Source organism: Leptodactylus fuscus, chromosome 1 (genome assembly GCF_031893055.1).
Source record: "Leptodactylus fuscus isolate aLepFus1 chromosome 1, aLepFus1.hap2, whole genome shotgun sequence".
NCBI lineage: Eukaryota > Metazoa > Chordata > Amphibia > Anura > Leptodactylidae > Leptodactylus > Leptodactylus fuscus.
The window spans coordinates 153,117,769-153,138,297 of NC_134265.1; the positions used below are offsets into that span (position 1 = coordinate 153,117,769).

A 20,529-nucleotide genomic window follows, 5' to 3' on the forward strand; every position below is an offset into this window, starting at 1 on the left:
ATTTGGAATAACCAAATCTATTGTTTTGGTTGACTTGGTCTTCATGGTCATTACTTTAATATTCAGACCTTTAAAGGGGTTTTACCGTCTCCTTGTTTCAGAGGTTTGCCTGCTGTCTGTTCTTCTCACTTCTTGTATTTCTACCCCCCCCACACACACACACACACACACCTCTTGCTGAATGGGACACTATGAAGTATTACACTTAAGCAGATCAGATAACATGCAGATGCTTGTAGAGAACAGACTCCGTGTTATCTGTGTGTTTACATAGAGAGATAACATTCTCAGCTTTATCAGCAAAACTGCAATTAGCTGAAATGATTGTCCTGTTGGCAGAGCAGTGAGTGATGTCACTTATCCTATCTCACAGGTCTGCGGTTATGGTAATGCAAAGCAGCATTTCTAAAGCAATATATTTAGGAAAAGTCTTCAATTTATATAAGCTACCAGTATAGAAAGGATCCTTGAGATGGGACAACCCCTTTGAGACCTTACTGTACTGTGAATATGTAGCAAACTCCTGCTCTGTTTACTTTGTCCTCTATTACATTTTGTTTTAGAATTTAAAATATTTCTGACAAAATGCAAAAAATAAAATCATAGGGCAAATGCTTTACTTTTATGTTTTTGAGATGTATGATTATTTACCACACCAGAGATTGGCAACCTTCAGCAGGCTGTGAAACTATAACTCTCAGTATGCTCCATTCACATCTATGGGAGTTCCATGAAGAGCAGGGCAAGTAGGCATAGTGGACTAGTAGCTTCACAACAGCTGGCGTGCCCAAAGTTGCCTCCTCCTGTACTACACTGTCTTCAGTTTTCCTTACACATTGATTCTGGCTGTGTAATGTCTGTTGTAGGTACTTGTAATCGGTTTTCATTTGTGTCCTGTTCCTAGCTCTGTAACAACAGGAATTTACAAGAAAGCCCTCTGTGATTAAATGTAATAAGTAAACAAGAGCATTATGTTTCAGGGAGTTTGGGCAGCTGGCAGTGGAGTTATTGGACCAGTCATACAAGCAGGACGAACAGCTGGCAATGAAACTGCTGACCTACGAGCTAAAGAATTGGAGCAACGCCACATGCCTGCAGCTTGCTGTGGCAGCCAAGCATCGGGACTTCATTGCTCACACATGCAGCCAAATGCTTCTGACAGATATGTGGATGGGCAGACTTCGAATGCGAAAGAATTCTGGTCTTAAGGTTAGAATTATTATGTGACAAAGTATACGTACAGAAGTGCCAATTCTTAGGGGGCGTTCACACTACCGTCGGTGTCCGACATGTAGTGTCCGCTCCTAGTGTCCGCTCAAAATCTGTCACGGACACTAGGAGCGGACACTAGATGTGTCCGTGACACCTGTCATTCACTTGAATGGGCATCGGGTATGTTCTTTTGCACTCCGTGCCCGTCCTTTCCTGTCCGCAAGAGAAGATGTCCGACTTCTCAAGCGGACAGAAGAACCCGTCCTTTCCTGTCCGCAAGAGAAGATGTCAGACTTCTCAAGCGGACAGAAAAACCCTGCATGCAGGGTTCTTCTGTCCGCTTGAGAAGTCGGACATCTTCTCTTGCGGACAGGAAAGGACGGGCACGGAGTGCAAAAGAACGTACCCGATGCCCATTCAAGTGAATGACAGGTGTCACGGACACATCTAGTGTCCACTCCTAGTGTCCGTGACAGATTTTGAGCGGACACTACATGTCGGACACCGACGGTAGTGTGAACGCTCCCTTACCTGTATGGACATGTCTAGATACAGTATGCGCATGGCAAGATATTTCGCTTTTTTTTTATGAACGACATGATTTTCTGACAAGTTACCAGAAATTAGAGTGTGATGTGTCTACGTGTGGTCACTCATTGCCAAGCAGTAAGCAAAGTGCTATAGATAACAGTGGCATGTGAGCAAGAGAGCAGCTGTCATATATAATTGATGAACTACAGTACAAGCAAATATCTTAGTTCTTTTAGAATTCTTACTAATGTATTACAGTTCTTGGAGTGGTTGTCACCTAGATATAGCAGTGCTGTACTTTTTTTAATGATTGCTATTGGTTACTACATTTTATTATTGTTTATTTATATAAAACCATTAATTCCATGGTGCTTTACATTTGGGGGTTACATACAGTACACAAAATATACAGGAGAGATATAATACTAACAATGACCAACTGGCACAGTGGGGTAGAGGGCACTGCCCGCAAAGGCTTACAATCTATGAGATTCACACAATGGCACAATTCTTTGGTCTTGTCTTATCTATTTTATACGATGATTTAATTCAGATGACTTATAGGTTTTATTGTCCAAACCCTGTATACTGAAAAGACTGATGTGACACTGCTGTATGAGTGTACACACCACATTCTGGGTTTAGGCACCCTGAACTGTTTAAGGCTAAGGCCCCATGTAGCGGTTTGCTAGAATCCTATCAACTTTGCAAGGACTGTAAAACGCTACATTTTTTCCATGGTGTTTATTAGAGATGAGCGAACACTAAAATGTTCGAGGTTCGAAATTCGATTCGAACAGCCGCTCAATGTTCGTGTGTTCGAACGGGTTTCGAACCCCATTATAGTCTATGGGGAACAGATACTCGTTAAGGGGGAAACCCAAATCCGTGTCTGGAGGGTCACCAAGTCCACTATGACACCCCAGGAAATGATGCCAACACCTCTGGAATGACACTGGGACAGCAGGGGAAGCATGTCTGGGGGCATCTAACACACCAAAGACCCTCTATTACCCCAACATCACAGCCTAACAACTACACACTTTACACACTCAATACCACCTCTCTGACAGTAGGAAAACACCTTGAAACATGTGTATTTGGCACTTGCAGTGAGGAGAGCTTGTCACCAGCAGTGAATTTGGCCCTTGTAGTAAGTTGAGGTTGGCACCAACATTTGTTTTGAAAATCAGGGTGGATTGAGCCTCTAACCAGCAGAGTTTGGGCAAATTCATGGTGGAGGGAGCCTCTAAACACCCCAGTTTGGGCAAATTCATGGTGGAGGGAGCCTCTAACCAGCCCAGTTTGGGCAAATTCATGGTGGAGGGAGCCTCTAAAAAACCCAGTTTGGACCAATTCATGGTGGAGGGAGCCTCTAACCAGCCCAGTTTGGGCAAATTCATGGTGGAGGGAGCCTCTAACCAGCCCAGTTTGGACCAATTAATGGTGGAGGGAGCCTCTAACCAGCCCAGTTTGGACCAATTAATGGTGGAGGGAGCCTCTAACCAGCCCAGTTTGAACCAATTCATGGTGGAGGGAGCCTCTAAACAGCCCAGTTTGGGCAAATTCATGGTGGAGGGAGCCTCTAAAAAACCCAGTTTGGACCAATTCATGGTGGAGGGAGCCTCTAACCAGCCCAGTTTGGACCAATTAATGGTGGAGGGAGCCTCTAACCAGCCCAGTTTGGACCAATTCATGGTGGAGGGAGCCTCTAAACAGCCAAGTTTTGGGAAATTCATGGTGGAGGGAGCCTCTAACCAGCCCAGTTTGGACCAATTCATGGTGGAGGGAGCCTCTAAACAGCCAAGTTTTGGGAAATTCATGGTGGAGGGAGCCTCTAACCAGCCCAGTTTGGACCAATTCATGGTGGAGGGAGCCTCTAAAAAACCCAGTTTGGACCAATTCATGGTGGAGGGAGCCTCTAAACAGCCCAGTTTGGGCAAATTCATGGTGGAGGGAGCCTCTAACCAGCCCAGTTTGGACCAATTAATGGTGGAGGGAGCCTCTAAACAGCCCAGTTTGGGCAAATTCATGGTGGAGGGAGCCTCTAACCAGCCCAGTTTGGACCAATTCATGGTGGAGGGAGCCTCTAACCAGCCCAGTTTGGGCAAATTCATGGTGGAGGGAGCCTCTAAAAAACCCAGTTTGGACCAATTCATGGTGGAGGGAGCCTCTAACCAGCCCAGTTTGGGCAAATTCATGGTGGAGGGAGCCTCTAACCAGCCCAGTTTGGACCAATTAATGGTGGAGGGAGCCTCTAACCAGCCCAGTTTGGACCAATTCATGGTGGAGGGAGCCTCTAACCAGCCCAGTTTGGACCAATTAATGGTGGAGGGAGCCTCTAAACAGCCAAGTTTTGGGAAATTCATGGTGGAGGGAGCCTCTAACCAGCCCAGTTTGGACCAATTCATGGTGGAGGGAGCCTCTAAACAGCCCAGTTTGGGCAAATTCATGGTGGAGGGAGCCTCTAAAAAACCCAGTTTGGACCAATTCATGGTGGAGGGAGCCTCTAATTAGCCCAGTTTGGACCAATTAATTGTGGAGGGAGCCTCTAACCAGCCCAGTTTGGACCAATTAATGGTGGAGGGAGCCTCTAAACAGCCCAGTTTGGGCAAATTCATGGTGGAGGGAGCCTCTAACCAGCCCAGTTTGGACCAATTAATGGTGGAGGGAGCCTCTAACCAGCCCAGTTTGGACCAATTAATGGTGGAGGGAGCCTCTAACCACCCCAGTTTGGACCAATTCATGGTGGAGGGAGCCTCTAACCAGCCCAGTTTGGACCAATTCATGATGGAGGGAGCCTCTAAAAAACCCAGTTTGGACCAATTCATGGTGGAGGGAGCCTCTAAACAGCCCAGTTTGGGCAAATTCATGGTGGAGGGAGCCTCTAAAAAACCCAGTTTGGACCAATTCATGGTGGAGGGAGCCTCTAACCAGCCCAGTTTGGACCAATTCATGGTGGAGGGAGCCTCTAAACAGCCAAGTTTGGACCAATTCATGGTGGAGGGAGCCTCTAAAAACCCCAGTTTGGACCAATTCATGGTGGAGGGAGCCTCTAACCAGCCCAGTTTGGACCAATTAATGGTGGAGGGAGCCTCTAAACAGCCAAGTTTTGGGAAATTCATGGTGGAGGGAGCCTCTAACCAGCCCAGTTTGGACCAATTCATGGTGGAGGGAGCCTCTAAACAGCCCAGTTTGGGCAAATTCATGGTGGAGGGAGCCTCTAAAAAACCCAGTTTGGACCAATTCATGGTGGAGGGAGCCTCTAATTAGCCCAGTTTGGACCAATTAATTGTGGAGGGAGCCTCTAACCAGCCCAGTTTGGACCAATTAATGGTGGAGGGAGCCTCTAAACAGCCCAGTTTGGGCAAATTCATGGTGGAGGGAGCCTCTAACCAGCCCAGTTTGGACCAATTAATGGTGGAGGGAGCCTCTAACCAGCCCAGTTTGGACCAATTAATGGTGGAGGGAGCCTCTAACCACCCCAGTTTGGACCAATTCATGGTGGAGGGAGCCTCTAACCAGCCCAGTTTGGACCAATTCATGGTGGAGGGAGCCTCTAACCAGCCCAGTTTGGACCAATTAATGGTGGAGGGAGCCTCTAACCACCCCAGTTTGGACCAATTCATGGTGGAGGGAGCCTCTAACCAGCCCAGTTTGGACCAATTCATGGTGGAGGGAGCCTCTAAACAGCCCAGTTTGGGCAAATTCATGGTGGAAGGAGCCTCTAACCAGCAGAGTTGTGGGAAAGCAGGGTGGAGGGAGCCTCTAACCAGCAGAGTTGGTGGAAATCAGGGTGGAGGGAGCCTCTAACCAGCAGAGTTGGGGGAAATCATGTTGGAGGGAGCCTAGTATTAGCAGAATTGTGCAACGCTTATGGTGGATGAGTATGAGGATGCGGAGGAATTGGAGAGGTTGAGTACAGATATGGAGTTTCATGTTGGGGTGCTTTACACAGGTGGGCACAAAAATGAAGGCTCTATCCAGTGGTGGTTCATTTTTATCAAAGTGAGCCGGTCGGCACTCTCAGCTGACAGACGGGTGCGCTTGTCAGTGATGATGCCACCGGCTGCACTGAACACCCTCTCAGATAGGACGCTGGCGGCAGGACAGGACAGCACCTCCAAGGCATATAGGGCAAGTTCAAGCCACAGGTCCAACTTCGACACCCAATACGTGTAGGGCGCAGAGGGGTCGGAGAGGACAGGGCTGTGGTCGGAAAGGTATTCCCGCAACATGCGCCTATACTTCTCACGCCTGGTGACACTAGGACCCTCCGTGGCGGCACTTTGGCGAGGGGGTGCCATCAAGGTGTCCCAGACCTTAGACAGTGTGCCCCTCGTTTGTGTGGACCGGTGAGAACTTGGTTGCCTACTGGAGGAACTGCCCTCCCTGCCGCCACTGTCACATGCTGGAAACATCTTCATCATATTCTGCACCAATTGCCTGTGGCAAGCATTGATGCGATTGGCCCTCCCCTCTACCGGAATAAAAGACGAGATGTTGTTTTTATACCGGGGGTCAAGGATAGCAAAGATCCAGTACTGGTTGTCCTCCATGATTTTGACAATACGCTTGTCGGTTGTAAAGCACCCCAACATGAACTCAGCCATGTCTGCCACAGTGTTAGTTGGCATGACTCCTCTGGCCCCACCGGAAAGTTCAATCTCCATTTCCTCCTCATCCTCCATGTCTACCCATCCGCGCTGCAACAATGGGACGATTCGAAGTTGCCCGGAAGCCTCCTGTATCACCATCACATCATCGGACAACTCTTCTTCCTCCTCCTCCTCCTCCTCCTCCTCCATTAAACGCAGTGAAGCGGACAGATGTGTGGACCTACTCTCCAGCTGTGACGGATCGGATGCTATCCCTAACTCCTCTGTGTGATCTGAGTTATCCCTGATGTCAATCAGGGATTCTCTCAGAACACACAAGAGCGGGATTGTAAGGCTCACCATCGCATCCTCAGAGCTCACCCTCCTTGTGGACTCCTCAAAGACCCGTAGGATGTCACAAAGGTCTCTCATCCATGGCCACTCATGGATGTGAAACTGAGGCAGCTGACTTTGTGGCACCCTAGGGTTTTGTAGCTGGTATTCCATCAAAGGTCTCTGCTGCTCAACCACTCTATTCAACATCTGAAACGTTGAGTTCCAGCGTGTGGGGACGTCGCACAAAAGCCGGTGTTGTGGCACATGCAGGCGTTGCTGGAGAGATTTTAAGCTAGCAGCGGCTACTGTCGACTTGCGAAAGTGGGCGCACATGCGCCGCACTTTCACCAGTAGCTCTGGAACATTGGGGTAGCTCTTTAGGAAACGTTGCACCACTAGGTTGAAGACGTGGGCCAGGCATGGAACATGTTGGAGTCCGGCAAGCTCCAGAGCTGCTACCAGGTTCCGGCCGTTATCACAAACGACCATGCCTGGGCCCAGGTGCAGCGGCTCAAACCATATTGCCGTCTCATCGAGGAGGGCATCCCTCACCTCGGAGGCAGTGTGCTGTCTGTCCCCCAAGCTGATCAGCTTCAGCACAGCCTGCTGACGTCTACCAACGCCAGTGCTGCAACGTTTCCAACTCGTAGCTGGGGTCAATCTAACAGCGGAGGAGGAGGCGGTGGCGGAGGAGGAGGCGGTGGCGGAGGAGGAGGCGGTAGAGGAGGAGGAGGAGGGGGGTGTTCTTCTCGTGTCCCTGCCAGGAATGTTAGGCGGGGAGACGAGGTACACCGGGCCAGTTTGGGAAGCAGTCCCAGCCTCAACTACATTCACCCAGTGTGCCGTCAGTGAAATGTAGCGTCCCTGTCCGCATGCACTTGTCCACGCGTCGGTGGTCAAGTGGACCTTTGTGCAAAGCGCGGAACTAAGGGCCCGCCTGATGTTGAGTGACACGTGCTGGTGCAAGGCGGGGACGGCACACCGGGAGAAGTAGTGACGGCTAGGGACGGCATAGCGAGGTGCCGCAGTTGCCATCAGGTCCAGGAAGGCGGGAGTTTCAACAAGCCGGAACGCCAACATCTCCTGGGCCAGCAGTTTAGCGATGTTGGCGTTCAAGGCTTGCGCGTGTGGGTGGTTAGCAGTGTATTTCTGCCGCCGCTCCAATGTCTGAGAGATGGTGGGTTGTTGTAAAGAAACGCCTGATGGTGCCTTTGATGGTGCAGGAGAAGGAGATAAGACAGGACCAGGGGAGGATGAGGTAGAAGTCAACAAAGTGGCGGAGGCAGATGAAGTGGTGTCCTGGCTCGTCCTCTGGAGTGCATCGCCAGCACAGTCAGCAGTGGCAGTGGCAGAGGCAGAGGCAGAGGCAGTGGCAGTGGCGTGAACGGCAGGCGGCCTTTGTCCTGCCGTTGCTGCCTGCCACTGATTCCAGTGCTTGGATTCCAAATGACGGCGCATTGAAGTGGTGGACAGGTTGCTCTTCTCAGAGCCCCTAATCAATTTCGAGAGGCAAATTGTGCAGACAACACTATATCTGTCCTCGGCGCATTCCTTGAAAAAACTCCACACCTTCGAGAAACGTGCCCTCGAGGTGGGAGTTTTTCGGGGCTGGGTACGAACTGGAACATCTTGGGAGATTCCGGGTGTGGCCTGGCTTCGCCTAAGCTGCTGACCTCTGCCTCTGCCTCTAGCTACCCTTTTTGGTGCTGCACCTGCCTCAACATCCACACTACTTTCCCCGCTTGACATCCCCCCTGTCCAGGTCGGGTCAGTGTCCTCATCATCCACCACTTCCTCTTCCAACTCCTGTCTCATCTCCTCCTCCCGCACAATGCGCCAGTCAACTGGATGCCCTGACGGCAACTGCGTCACATCATCGTCGATGAGGGTGGGTTGCTGGTCATCCACCACCAAATCGAACGGAGATGGAGGAGACTCTAGTGTTTGAGCATCTGGACACAGATGCTCCTCTGTTAGGTTCGTGGAATCGTGACGTGGAGAGGCAGGTTGAGGGACAATGAAAGGAGCGGAGAACAGCTCTGGGGAGCAGGGACAGTTTGGGTTATTGTTCTGTAAAGCTTCGGAATTTTGGGAGGAAGGAAGACAAGACTGTTGGGTAATAGGAGGAGAGGAGGCAGAGTCTGACTGGCTGCTGGACAATGTGCTGTAAGCGTTCTCTGACAGCCATTGCAAGACCTGTTCCTGGTTCTCGGGCCTACTAAGGTTTGTACCCTGCAGTTTAGTTAATGTGGCAAGCAACCCTGGCACTGTGGAGTGGCGCAATGCTTGCTGCCCCACAGGAGTAGGCACGGGACGCCCTGTGGCTTCACTGCTACCTTGCTCCCCAGAACCATTCCCCCGACCTCGCCCACGGCCTCGTCCACGTCCCTTTCCGGGAGCCTTGCGCATTTTGAATTCCTAGTTAGAAATTGGCACTGTATACCAGTAGTAAAAATTGTGGGTGCACGTAACCCCAATATATTCTTTGAATTCCCAGTCAGACACTGGCACTATATGGCAGTAGCAAGAAATGAGGGTATTTGTATTCCCAATATACTCTTTGAATTCCCAGTCAGACAATGGCACTGTATACCAGTAGTAAAAATTGTGGGTGCACGTAACCCCAATATATTCTTTGAATTCCCAGTCAGACACTGGCACTATATGGCAGTAGCAAGAAATGAGGGTATTTGTATTCCCAATATACTCTTTGAATTCCCAGTCAGACAATGGCACTGTATACCAGTAGTAAAAATTGTGGGTGCACGTAACCCCAATATATTCTTTGAATTACCAGTCAGAAACTGGCACTATATGGCAGTAGCAAGAAATGAGGGTATTTATAACCCCAATATATTCTTTGAATTCCCAGTCAGACAATGGCACTGTATACCAGTAGTAAAAATTGTGGGTGCACGTAACCCCAATATATTCTTTGAATTACCAGTCAGAAACTGGCACTATATGGCAGTAGCAAGAAATGAGGGTATTTGTATTCCCAATATACTCTTTGAATTCCCAGTCAGACAATGGCACTGTATACCAGTAGTAAAAATTGTGGGTGCACGTAACCCCAATATATTCTTTGAATTACCAGTCAGAAACTGGCACTATATGGCAGTAGCAAGAAATGAGGGTATTTATAACCCCAATATATTCTTTGAATTCCCAGTCAGACAATGGCACTGTATACCAGTAGTAAAAATTGTGGGTGCACGTAACCCCAATATATTCTTTGAATTCCCAGTCAGACACTGGCACTATATGGCAGTAGCAAGAAATGAGGGTATTTGTATTCCCAATATACTCTTTGAATTCCCAGTCAGACAATGGCACTGTATACCAGTAGTAAAAATTGTGGGTGCACGTAACCCCAATATATTCTTTGAATTACCAGTCAGAAACTGGCACTATATGGCAGTAGCAAGAAATGAGGGTATTTATAACCCCAATATATTCTTTGAATTCCCAGTCAGACAATGGCACTGTATACCAGTAGTAAAAATTGTGGGTGCACGTAACCCCAATATATTCTTTGAATTCCCAGTCAGACACTGGCACTATATGGCAGTAGCAAGAAATGAGGGTATTTGTATTCCCAATATACTCTTTGAATTCCCAGTCAGACAATGGCACTGTATACCAGTAGTAAAAATTGTGGGTGCACGTAACCCCAATATATTCTTTGAATTACCAGTCAGAAACTGGCACTATATGGCAGTAGCAAGAAATGAGGGTATTTATAACCCCAATATATTCTTTGAATTCCCAGTCAGACAATGGCACTGTATACCAGTAGTAAAAATTGTGGGTGCACGTAACCCCAATATATTCTTTGAATTACCAGTCAGAAACTGGCACTATATGGCAGTAGCAAGAAATGAGGGTATTTGTATTCCCAATATACTCTTTGAATTCCCAGTCAGACAATGGCACTGTATACCAGTAGTAAAAATTGTGGGTGCACGTAACCCCAATATATTCTTTGAATTACCAGTCAGAAACTGGCACTATATGGCAGTAGCAAGAAATGAGGGTATTTATAACCCCAATATATTCTTTGAATTCCCAGTCAGACAATGGCACTGTATACCAGTAGTAAAAATTGTGGGTGCACGTAACCCCAATATATTCTTTGAATTCCCAGTCAGAAACTGGCACTATATGGCAGTAGCAAGAAATGAGGGTATTTGTATTCCCAATATACTCTTTGAATTCCCAGTCAGACAATGGCACTGTATACCAGTAGTAAAAATTGTGGGTGCACGTAACCCCAATATATTCTTTGAATTACCAGTCAGAAACTGGCACTATATGGCAGTAGCAAGAAATGAGGGTATTTATAACCCCAATATATTCTTTGAATTCCCAGTCAGACAATGGCACTGTATACCAGTAGTAAAAATTGTGGGTGCACGTAACCCCAATATATTCTTTGAATTCCCAGTCAGAAACTGGCACTATATGGCAGTAGCAAGAAATGAGGGTATTTGTATTCCCAATATATTCTTTGAATTCCCAGTCAGACAATGGCACTGTATACCAGTAGTAAAAATTGTGGGTGCACGTAACCCCAATATATTCTTTGAATTACCAGTCAGAAACTGGCACTATATGGCAGTAGCAAGAAATGAGGGTATTTATAACCCCAATATATTCTTTGAATTCCCAGTCAGACAATGGCACTGTATACCAGTAGTAAAAATTGTGGGTGCACGTAACCCCAATATATTCTTTGAATTCCCAGTCAGACACTGGCACTATATGGCAGTAGCAAGAAATGAGGGTATTTGTATTCCCAATATACTCTTTGAATTCCCAGTCAGACAATGGCACTGTATACCAGTAGTAAAAATTGTGGGTGCACGTAACCCCAATATATTCTTTGAATTACCAGTCAGAAACTGGCACTATATGGCAGTAGCAAGAAATGAGGGTATTTATAACCCCAATATATTCTTTGAATTCCCAGTCAGACAATGGCACTGTATACCAGTAGTAAAAATTGTGGGTGCACGTAACCCCAATATATTCTTTGAATTACCAGTCAGAAACTGGCACTATATGGCAGTAGCAAGAAATGAGGGTATTTGTATTCCCAATATACTCTTTGAATTCCCAGTCAGACAATGGCACTGTATACCAGTAGTAAAAATTGTGGGTGCACGTAACCCCAATATATTCTTTGAATTACCAGTCAGAAACTGGCACTATATGGCAGTAGCAAGAAATGAGGGTATTTATAACCCCAATATATTCTTTGAATTCCCAGTCAGACAATGGCACTGTATACCAGTAGTAAAAATTGTGGGTGCACGTAACCCCAATATATTCTTTGAATTCCCAGTCAGAAACTGGCACTATATGGCAGTAGCAAGAAATGAGGGTATTTGTATTCCCAATATACTCTTTGAATTCCCAGTCAGACAATGGCACTGTATACCAGTAGTAAAAATTGTGGGTGCACGTAACCCCAATATATTCTTTGAATTACCAGTCAGAAACTGGCACTATATGGCAGTAGCAAGAAATGAGGGTATTTATAACCCCAATATATTCTTTGAATTCCTAGTCAGACAATGGCACTGTATACCAGTAGTAAAAATTGTGGGTGCACGTAACCCCAATATATTCTTTGAATTCCCAGTCAGAAACTGGCACTATATGGCAGTAGCAAGAAATGAGGGTATTTGTATTCCCAATATATTCTTTGAATTCCCAGTCAGACAATGGCACTGTATACCAGTAGTAAAAATTGTGGGTGCACGTAACCCCAATATATTCTTTGAATTCCCAGTCAGAAACTGGCACTATATGGCAGTAGCAAGAAATGAGGGTATTTGTATTCCCAATATACTCTTTGAATTCCCAGTCAGACAATGGCACTGTATACCAGTAGTAAAAATTGTGGGTGCACGTAACCCCAATATATTCTTTGAATTACCAGTCAGAAACTGGCACTATATGGCAGTAGCAAGAAATGAGGGTATTTGTATTCCCAATATATTCTTTGAATTCCCAGTCAGACAATGGCACTGTATACCAGTAGTAAAAATTGTGGGTGTATATAGCCCCAATTCTATTGCTAGGGGACTTGCAGGGTATTTCTGGGGTGAAGGTGGGGGGGCACACCGTTGGAACGGGTATCGGGGTATATATCGGGTATACGGGAATACACTGACAGTGTATTCCATTCAGGATCCTGGGAAAGCTGGGTTGCGGCGATTGAGCCCGTCAGTGCCACGTTACACTGACAAGCTTCTCCCTGGAATTTAGCTCTTACAAGAGCTGTTGGTTGTCTTCTCCTTCCTATCCTAGCCTGTCCCTGCCTACCCAGAATCTAAGCCCTAGCTAGCTGGACGGAAACCTCCGTCCTCGGTGAATTGCAAGCTCAGAATGACGCGAAGCTGGGCGGCGCTGTTCTTTTAAATTAGAGGTCACATGTTTTCGGCAGCCAATGGGTTTTGCCTACTTTTTTCAACGTCACCGGTGTCGTAGTTCCTGTCCCACCTACCCTGCGCTGTTATTGGAGCAAAAAAGGCGCCAGGGAAGGTGGGAGGGGAATCGAGTAATGGCGCACTTTACCACGCGGTGTTCGATTCGATTCGAACATGCCGAACAGCCTAATATCCGATCGAACATGAGTTCGATAGAACACTGTTCGCTCATCTCTAGTGTTTATGCCTCGTGTGGCCCCGGCCTAACCTCCACTGCAACCTCTTTCAGAAAAGTGATAAGGCCAACATAAAAATTGGGACATGTGACAAGTTAAGTTGCCAGTGGGATGAGAGTCATAAATCACCAATGTTTGACTATTTTACTGACTATTTTATTTGGGTGTCATTCTTGGTGTCTACATAATGGGGACCAAACCACAAACCCAATCATACCACTGGCCTGACCCTATGATCATCTGGTGAGGAATTATGACTGTTCTTAGTTATTAATTTCAAGAATAGGGGTGGGACTTTTATCCCTAATGACATCACACTGGGAGGAGACTCGGGAGAAATATATTGTCTGACATAAGGAGACAGGGTAGTTCTACTTCTGGAAGCCATGTTAGGAGACAGAAGCTCCTTACTAGCTAAAGCATGTGCCCTGAGGCCTGGAAGCGAGGCCCCAGAGAACCAACTATAATATTTGGCCCCAAACACTAACTACTCTTGTTGGTATTGATCCTTTTCTATCTGTTATCCCCCTTTAATTTTATGTATTGTATTGTGCTTTTTAACCATATTTCCTTCTCATCCACTAATATGTATTTCTGTATATGTTAGTGGCTAGTACCAACCCACTTGGGTTAATAAATATATAACATTTTTAAAGCTTGTTTCGTATTATCCTATAAGACCTGGACAGACTTGCGGGGCACAAGTGGAAAGTAAGGAAAAAGGGTGATCGCCAAGTGTGCCAAAGTGACTTTGGTGAAGCGATATCCTTCACAAGTGGATTACCCCAGGTATCAAAATTGGGAAAGTGTAGAAGAGAACTGGAACCAGATTTCAGTCGAGACATGCTTGAATCTGATTGAGAGCATGCCCAGAAGGCATCAGACAGTGTTGAAAGCCAAAGGTGGATTTACAAAATACCCAAATAAAAATTTAAATTTAGATTTCCAGTAACAATGCTGATACATGACAAGAATCTGCATAACTAATCATATGTTAATGTATGTATGAGATAGTCAAGATGATTCACTATAAAATGATGGTAGTCTCACATTCAAATATGTAGTGGATGGTGAGATATGGAGCATGAAAGTCAAAACATTGTTACTCTTTTCCTTGTCAGTATAGATAAACATATTGCGCACCTCTGTGTCTAAAAATGCCCAATTTATAAAAATATTTAATCCATACAATCAATGCTGTAGTTCTAAAAAAAAAGTCAGAATATGTCAACTTAATAAATTTTTTGCGTTTTTCAAAGTTTTAAATTTTTGCAAAGGTATTAAAGCACTGCAAAAACTATATAGATATATATTGTTGTGCTCATGCCAAGCCCAATAATATAAAGAACATATAATTAGTTCCATAAAAACAAAAACTCATAAGAAATAAGCACAGATTCAGTTTTTCTCTAAATCCACCCCATTCTGAATTTCTTTCCCAGTTTTTCAGTATATCTTTTGGAAATTTTATTAAATGGTATTACAAAATATTATTTTTCCCACAAAAAATAAGCCCTCACACAAGTTTATTTGAACAGAAAAAAAGTTAGGCTTTTGAGATTTGAGGGGCTTTTTGTTTATTAAAAAAAAAAGGGAAATAAAAATATAGCTGCAACGAAATGGGGTTAAGTAAAAATGATTATACTAATAATCATATTATTAATATCATATTTGCAAACTGCAATTTGCTTTGTAGAAAATGATCATGCATGATTGAATTATGACCCTCAAATGCAAAGGCATAACTTAAAGCACCAAATCTTTACCAGAAATCTTTAACCCTTAAAGGGGCTCTATCAGCAAAATTTTGCTGTACGAGCCCCACATATGCATGAATAGCCTTTAAAAAGGCTATTCAGGCACTGCTAATCTTATTTTAACCCCTTCCCGACATGCGCCGTAATAGTACGGCGCATGTCGGGTCTGTATCTATGGCGACCGCCCGGGAGCCGGGCGGCCGCCATAGCCGCCGGGTGTCTACTGCTTTAAGCAGTAGACAACCGGCTCTAATGCCTCCGATCGGTCCCCGGGCCGATTGGAGGCATTAACCCCTCCGGCGCCGCGGTCAAAGGCGCCGGAGGCGCCATTTTCCCGGCGGCGCATGGGCGCCGCCATTTTGGCAGGGATCGCTGGCTCCTGGAGCATGCTCCAGGGCTGACGTCCCGTTGCCATGACAGCCGGTAGCCTTGTACAGGCTCCCAGGCTTGTCTGCAAAGCCTCTCTTTTGCAGGCTGGTCTATGCAGCCTGCAAAAGAAAGGATGCTTTTTTGCAATGCATTGCAATGCATTAGCATTGTAATGCATTGCATTAGTGATCAGACCCCCTGGGGTTCAACACCCCTAGGGGGTCTAATAAATGCAAAAAAAAAAAAAAAAAAAAAGTTAAAAAAAAATATAAAAAAATATAAAAAGAATTAAAAGTTCAAATCACCCCCCTTTCCCTAGAACACATATAAAAGTAGTTAAAAACTGTGAAACATATACATGTTAGGTATCCCCGCGTCCGAAATCGCCCGCTCTACAAATCTTTAAAAATATTTTTCCTGTTCGGTAAACGCCGTAGCGGTAAAAATAGTCGAAAGTGCCAAACCGCCGTTTTTTCACTGTTTTGATTCTGATAAAAATTTGAATACAAAGTGATCAAAGCAGTAACATTTCCCGAAAATGGTAGAACTAAAAAGTACACCCGACCCCACAAAAAAAGACGCCCTATGCATCCCCGTACACTTACGTATAAAAAAGTTACAGCCGTCGGAATATGGCGACTTTTAGAAAAAAAAAAATTAACACAGTTTTGGAATTTTTTTTAGGGGTCAAAATGTAAATAAAACCATATAAATTTGGTATCCCTGGAACCGTAACGAAACACAGAATATAGGGGACATGTCATTTTAGCTGCACAGTGAACGCCGTAAAACCAAAGCCCGTAAGAAAGTCGCAGAAATGCATTTTTTCTTCAAATCCACCCCATTCTGAATTTTTTTCCTGCTTCCCAGTACATTATATAGAATAATTAATGGTAGCATCATGAAGAAAAATTTGTCCCGCAAAAATTAAGACCTCATATGGCTCTGGGAGCGGAGAAATAAAAAAGTTATGGGGTTTAGAAGGAGGGGAGTCAAAAACGAAAAACGAAAATCAAAAAATGCCATCGGCGGGAAGGGGTTAAACCCCCGTCCCATTTTAAAATAGAACTATAAAAACATATATGTAAATCATACCTTTGCATGCACGGGGGACAGTCGTGCACAATCCGGCATCAACTTCTGGCACACCTACCTCTTCTTTCTTCTTTCGGCGACGCCCTCCGGTCCTGGCTCTTCCCAGCTTCATCTTCATCCTCTTCCAGCAGTTCAAATCCAATTGGTTGAAATCCGGCGCATGCACAGTAGCGCTCCCTCCGGAGCTACTGCACAAACTCCGGTGCCATTTTTCTCAATGGCAGTGCCGCCGGAGTGTGTGCAGTAGCTCCAGAGGGAGTAGTACTGCGCACGCGCCGGATTTCAACCAGTCGGATTTGAACTGCCGGAAGAAGATAAAGATGAAGCCGGGAAGAGCCAGAACCGGAGGGCATCGCCGAAAGAAGAGGTAGGCATGCCAGAAGATGACGTCGGTGCACGTTCAGGTATGATTTACCTATATGTTTTTATTTTATTTTTTTTAAACAGGACAGGGGTTTAAAATAAGATTAGTGGTGCCTGAATAGCCTTTTTAAAGGCTATTCATGCATATGTGGGGCTCATACAGCAACATTTTGCTGATAGAGCCCCTTTCATATAGTTCTGGTGCCTTCATATGTAGTCAAGAAGCCAGTGGAGACCCTCAGTCATTATGACCTGGGTCTGAATGAATGCACCACCTTAGTTATGTGCCTTCTTAAATATAATGCAAATATTGTAAATCTCTGAATTTCTAATCTTTTGTTTTCATATATCTTTGGAATATTCTTGCTCAACAATATTAACTCTTTAATAAGAATGTCTTAATATTTTACAAAACTTGTTGTTAGGGAATTGCCAGGACAACAATTCCCCAGTAGCTGCTGAACCCTGGAGGAAGGGGCACAAGAGACAGTGAGCCCTGGTCTCAAACCCCCCACTGTCCCTTTCTGCTTGCCGGTCCTATCCTAAGTGATAGGTGACAACTTGGAGACGATCCCTACCTATATAGGTGACACAAAAAAAGCAGACATGACAACACAACAAAGGGAAGTCAGCTAGCCAGGGTTCAGTAACAGTCGAGCAAAGCAGTGTCAAAATCGATATCCAAAAGAGTAGCCAATAGGGAAAGCTGGAGGTCAAGAATCAGAATACACGAATAAACAGAAAGAGAAAAAGCCAGCACGCACAAAGCAATAGAAAGCATCAATGTGAATGTGAGCCAAGAATAAATAGGGAGGAAGAACCCACCCTGAACCTGATAGGAAGGCAGGCTGTCAATTACAGGGAAAAACAAAACTTAACTCTTAGAGGAGCAGAGGGAAATGAAGGTGAAGGCGACGGGTGTGGTGGAAAATCAATTAACAAAGGTGAAGGAATAGGACAGTGTTCAGACAATGGAACCAAAAACTCTAAGCAAGTTATCAAACTGCACACGCCTCCTGCAACGCAGCATGCGAGCAGAGGGTGGCGCAGAGACCCGAACAGGCAGAGATGTTACACTTTTTCAATGTATTTTATTATTTCATTATTCAGCCATTTTGCCATTTTGTACTTACCATTGCTATGTTTTTCATTTTAGGTGATTTTAGGAATTCTACTTCCTCCTTCAATTTTGAGTCTAGAGTTCAAAAACAAAGATGAGATGCCATACATGTCCCAGGCAAATGAAATAGACCTGCAGGAAAAAGAAGTAGAGGAGCCAGACAAGACTGTGAAAGAAAAAGAAGATGATGACATGGAGCTGACGGTATGAATGAGTCATTACAAGCAGACACCTGTTTAGAATATATCATCCCTAGATATTTAATAAAGGGTTAATCAAGATAAAAGTTGCCACATATCCCGTGTTCAGTCACCTTACCTACATGTCCCATCTCATCTACACTTAACCATCCTGCTCAGTCCCTCACTTCTCTCCTTGAACTCCTTGAAGTCTACAAATACCCTTTTCAAAGCAGATTGTCTTGTATGCTTCTAATAGTGATTCCTTTACTGTCTGTGTCTTGAATTCATTCCCTTTCATGCATTGAAATAGCGCTTTATAACATCTTAGAAATCTTATCATGAGATTATATACGTATTTTGTACATTTTTTAGCAGAATAATTCACAATGTGAATTAATTTGTGAATGACTCTAAATGTCATAACGTTTCCCGACCCCCAGCTGTATACATTCTGTATGCTTACCCTATGAATGAGTTACCATATTCCTACTTTAGCTTTGAATGACTCCTTTTGTTAAACATCTACCCCAGACAAAATTACGTTTTTATGCAAGTGGAGATATTGACATTACTACGTGAAGGATAATAAGTGCAGTATAAATTAAAGGGATGGGCAGTTTAAAACACAACTTTTTTACACAGGGAGTGGTGAGGGTGTGGAATCGCCCACCTGAGGAAACAATTCAAGAAAGAATGGTGGACTTCAAGACAAAATTAGATGCTGTAAGTACTTGGAAACCCAAAGTCCTTACCAAAGGGTGAGCAGGATGGATAACTGCCTTAATTCCTTGTATCATTCCTTCACTCCCCTCCCCAGTGTTCTAGTGATATTAATCAATTCATTACACATCCTTATCTTTTTCCCATCCTCTACCATATGGAAAATTGATGTTGTTATTACTTTTTCAAAACTGAATATTGATCTTTTATATGAAATTTGATCAACAAAACATTTTGAATAATTAATGTAACATGGTCTTACATTTTTACTATAGCTTCTGCCAGAAATTGTTATAAAATATAGCTCAAATCTCTTCCTGCTGCTGGCACATAGAGGGAAAGAAATTCACCTAATTTATTGAGAGGCATAGGCATATATTAAATTAGGTGTATATCACTCTGGCACATCGAGATTGACATATGAAACCCCTTTTCAGGAGGTCACACAGGATCCAGGGATAGTCAGGACGTAGTAGAACAAGCTGGGTCATACACTGGAGGTAACAAGGTAACAGAGGGTACAGCAGAAGAGTAAACAGACAGGCTGGGTCATACACTGGAAGTCACAAGGTATCAAGCCGCAAATCAAGGAGAGGTAGTCTTCAGGAAAGCTGGGTCATACATTGGAGGTCACGAGCTATCAGAATCATAGGTCAAGAAGAGGTGGTCTAGGAGGCAAGCAGGGTCATACAAGGAGGCCACAACAGGAAGGCAGGGAAAGGCAGAACAGGCAAGAATAGGAGTGCAGGGTGAGCTGATCCCCACAGAACTGAATAACCAGCAGAAATGCTGTTTCCGGTCCCAGGAGGAGACCGGCAACCCCCGCAGACTATTGCAGAGGTTCTGGTCCTCTCCCTCCAGGGACTGGAATCGCCGGACAAAGCGCAGGAAGCAGAGCGGGCCAGCATCCTCCATGCATCGCAGCAGAGGCTCCGGCTCGTAATCTAACATGTTACTTATGCAACAAGTTAGAATTTCTTACCTGCTAGATATTCCACAATCAACAGTATGGTGTATTGAAAAGTGTTTAGGATTCACAGCAACTCAGCCATGAAGCAACAGACCCTGTAAAGTTACAGAGCAAGTGCTGAGGAGCTTAGTACATAAACTTTGCCAATGCTATGATGACTAAATGACTGCAGAGTTTCAAACTTCCTCTGACACTAATATTAGCACAAAACTTGAGCAACTGAAGCTTCATGGCATGGGATTCCATGGCTAAGAAGATGCATGCAAGAGTTACATCCCCATACACAATGGCTTTGGATGGAGTGGTGTAAATCATGCCACCACTTGGTAATGGAGTAGTGATAATACACGTGTGGTGTGATGAGTCCATGACTGCCAGGACAATGTTATCTACCTGACTGATCTGTTAAGTGTAAATTTTGGTAGAAGAAGGATAATGCTTTAAGATTGTTTTTTTAGGGGTTGGCCCAAGTCTCTTAGGACCAGTGAAATGTTAAAGCTTCAGCATACCAATTTGTGGGAACAGTTTGGAGAAGGCCCTTTTCTGTTCCATCATGACTGTGCCCCAGTGAAAAAAGCAAGATCCCTTAAGCCATAATTGAAA

The 20,529-nt window shown here is 44.9% G+C and overlaps 1 protein-coding gene across 2 annotated transcripts in view; it reads left to right on the top strand.

Annotated features, from left to right (window-relative positions):
- The window catches only part of TRPM3 (transient receptor potential cation channel subfamily M member 3), a 389,792-nt gene that overhangs the window by 275,938 nt on the left and 93,325 nt on the right, over positions 1-20,529 (top strand). The window contains exons 16-18 of one of the 2 annotated variants that reach the window (XM_075278690.1): positions 981-1,209; positions 18,091-18,258; positions 18,879-18,959. In XM_075278690.1, coding sequence (XP_075134791.1) covers positions 981-1,209; positions 18,091-18,258; positions 18,879-18,959 — 478 coding nt within the window. The remainder of the gene's footprint in view (positions 1-980; positions 1,210-18,090; positions 18,259-18,878; positions 18,960-20,529) is intronic. The other variant, XM_075278698.1, reaches the window with a different exon arrangement.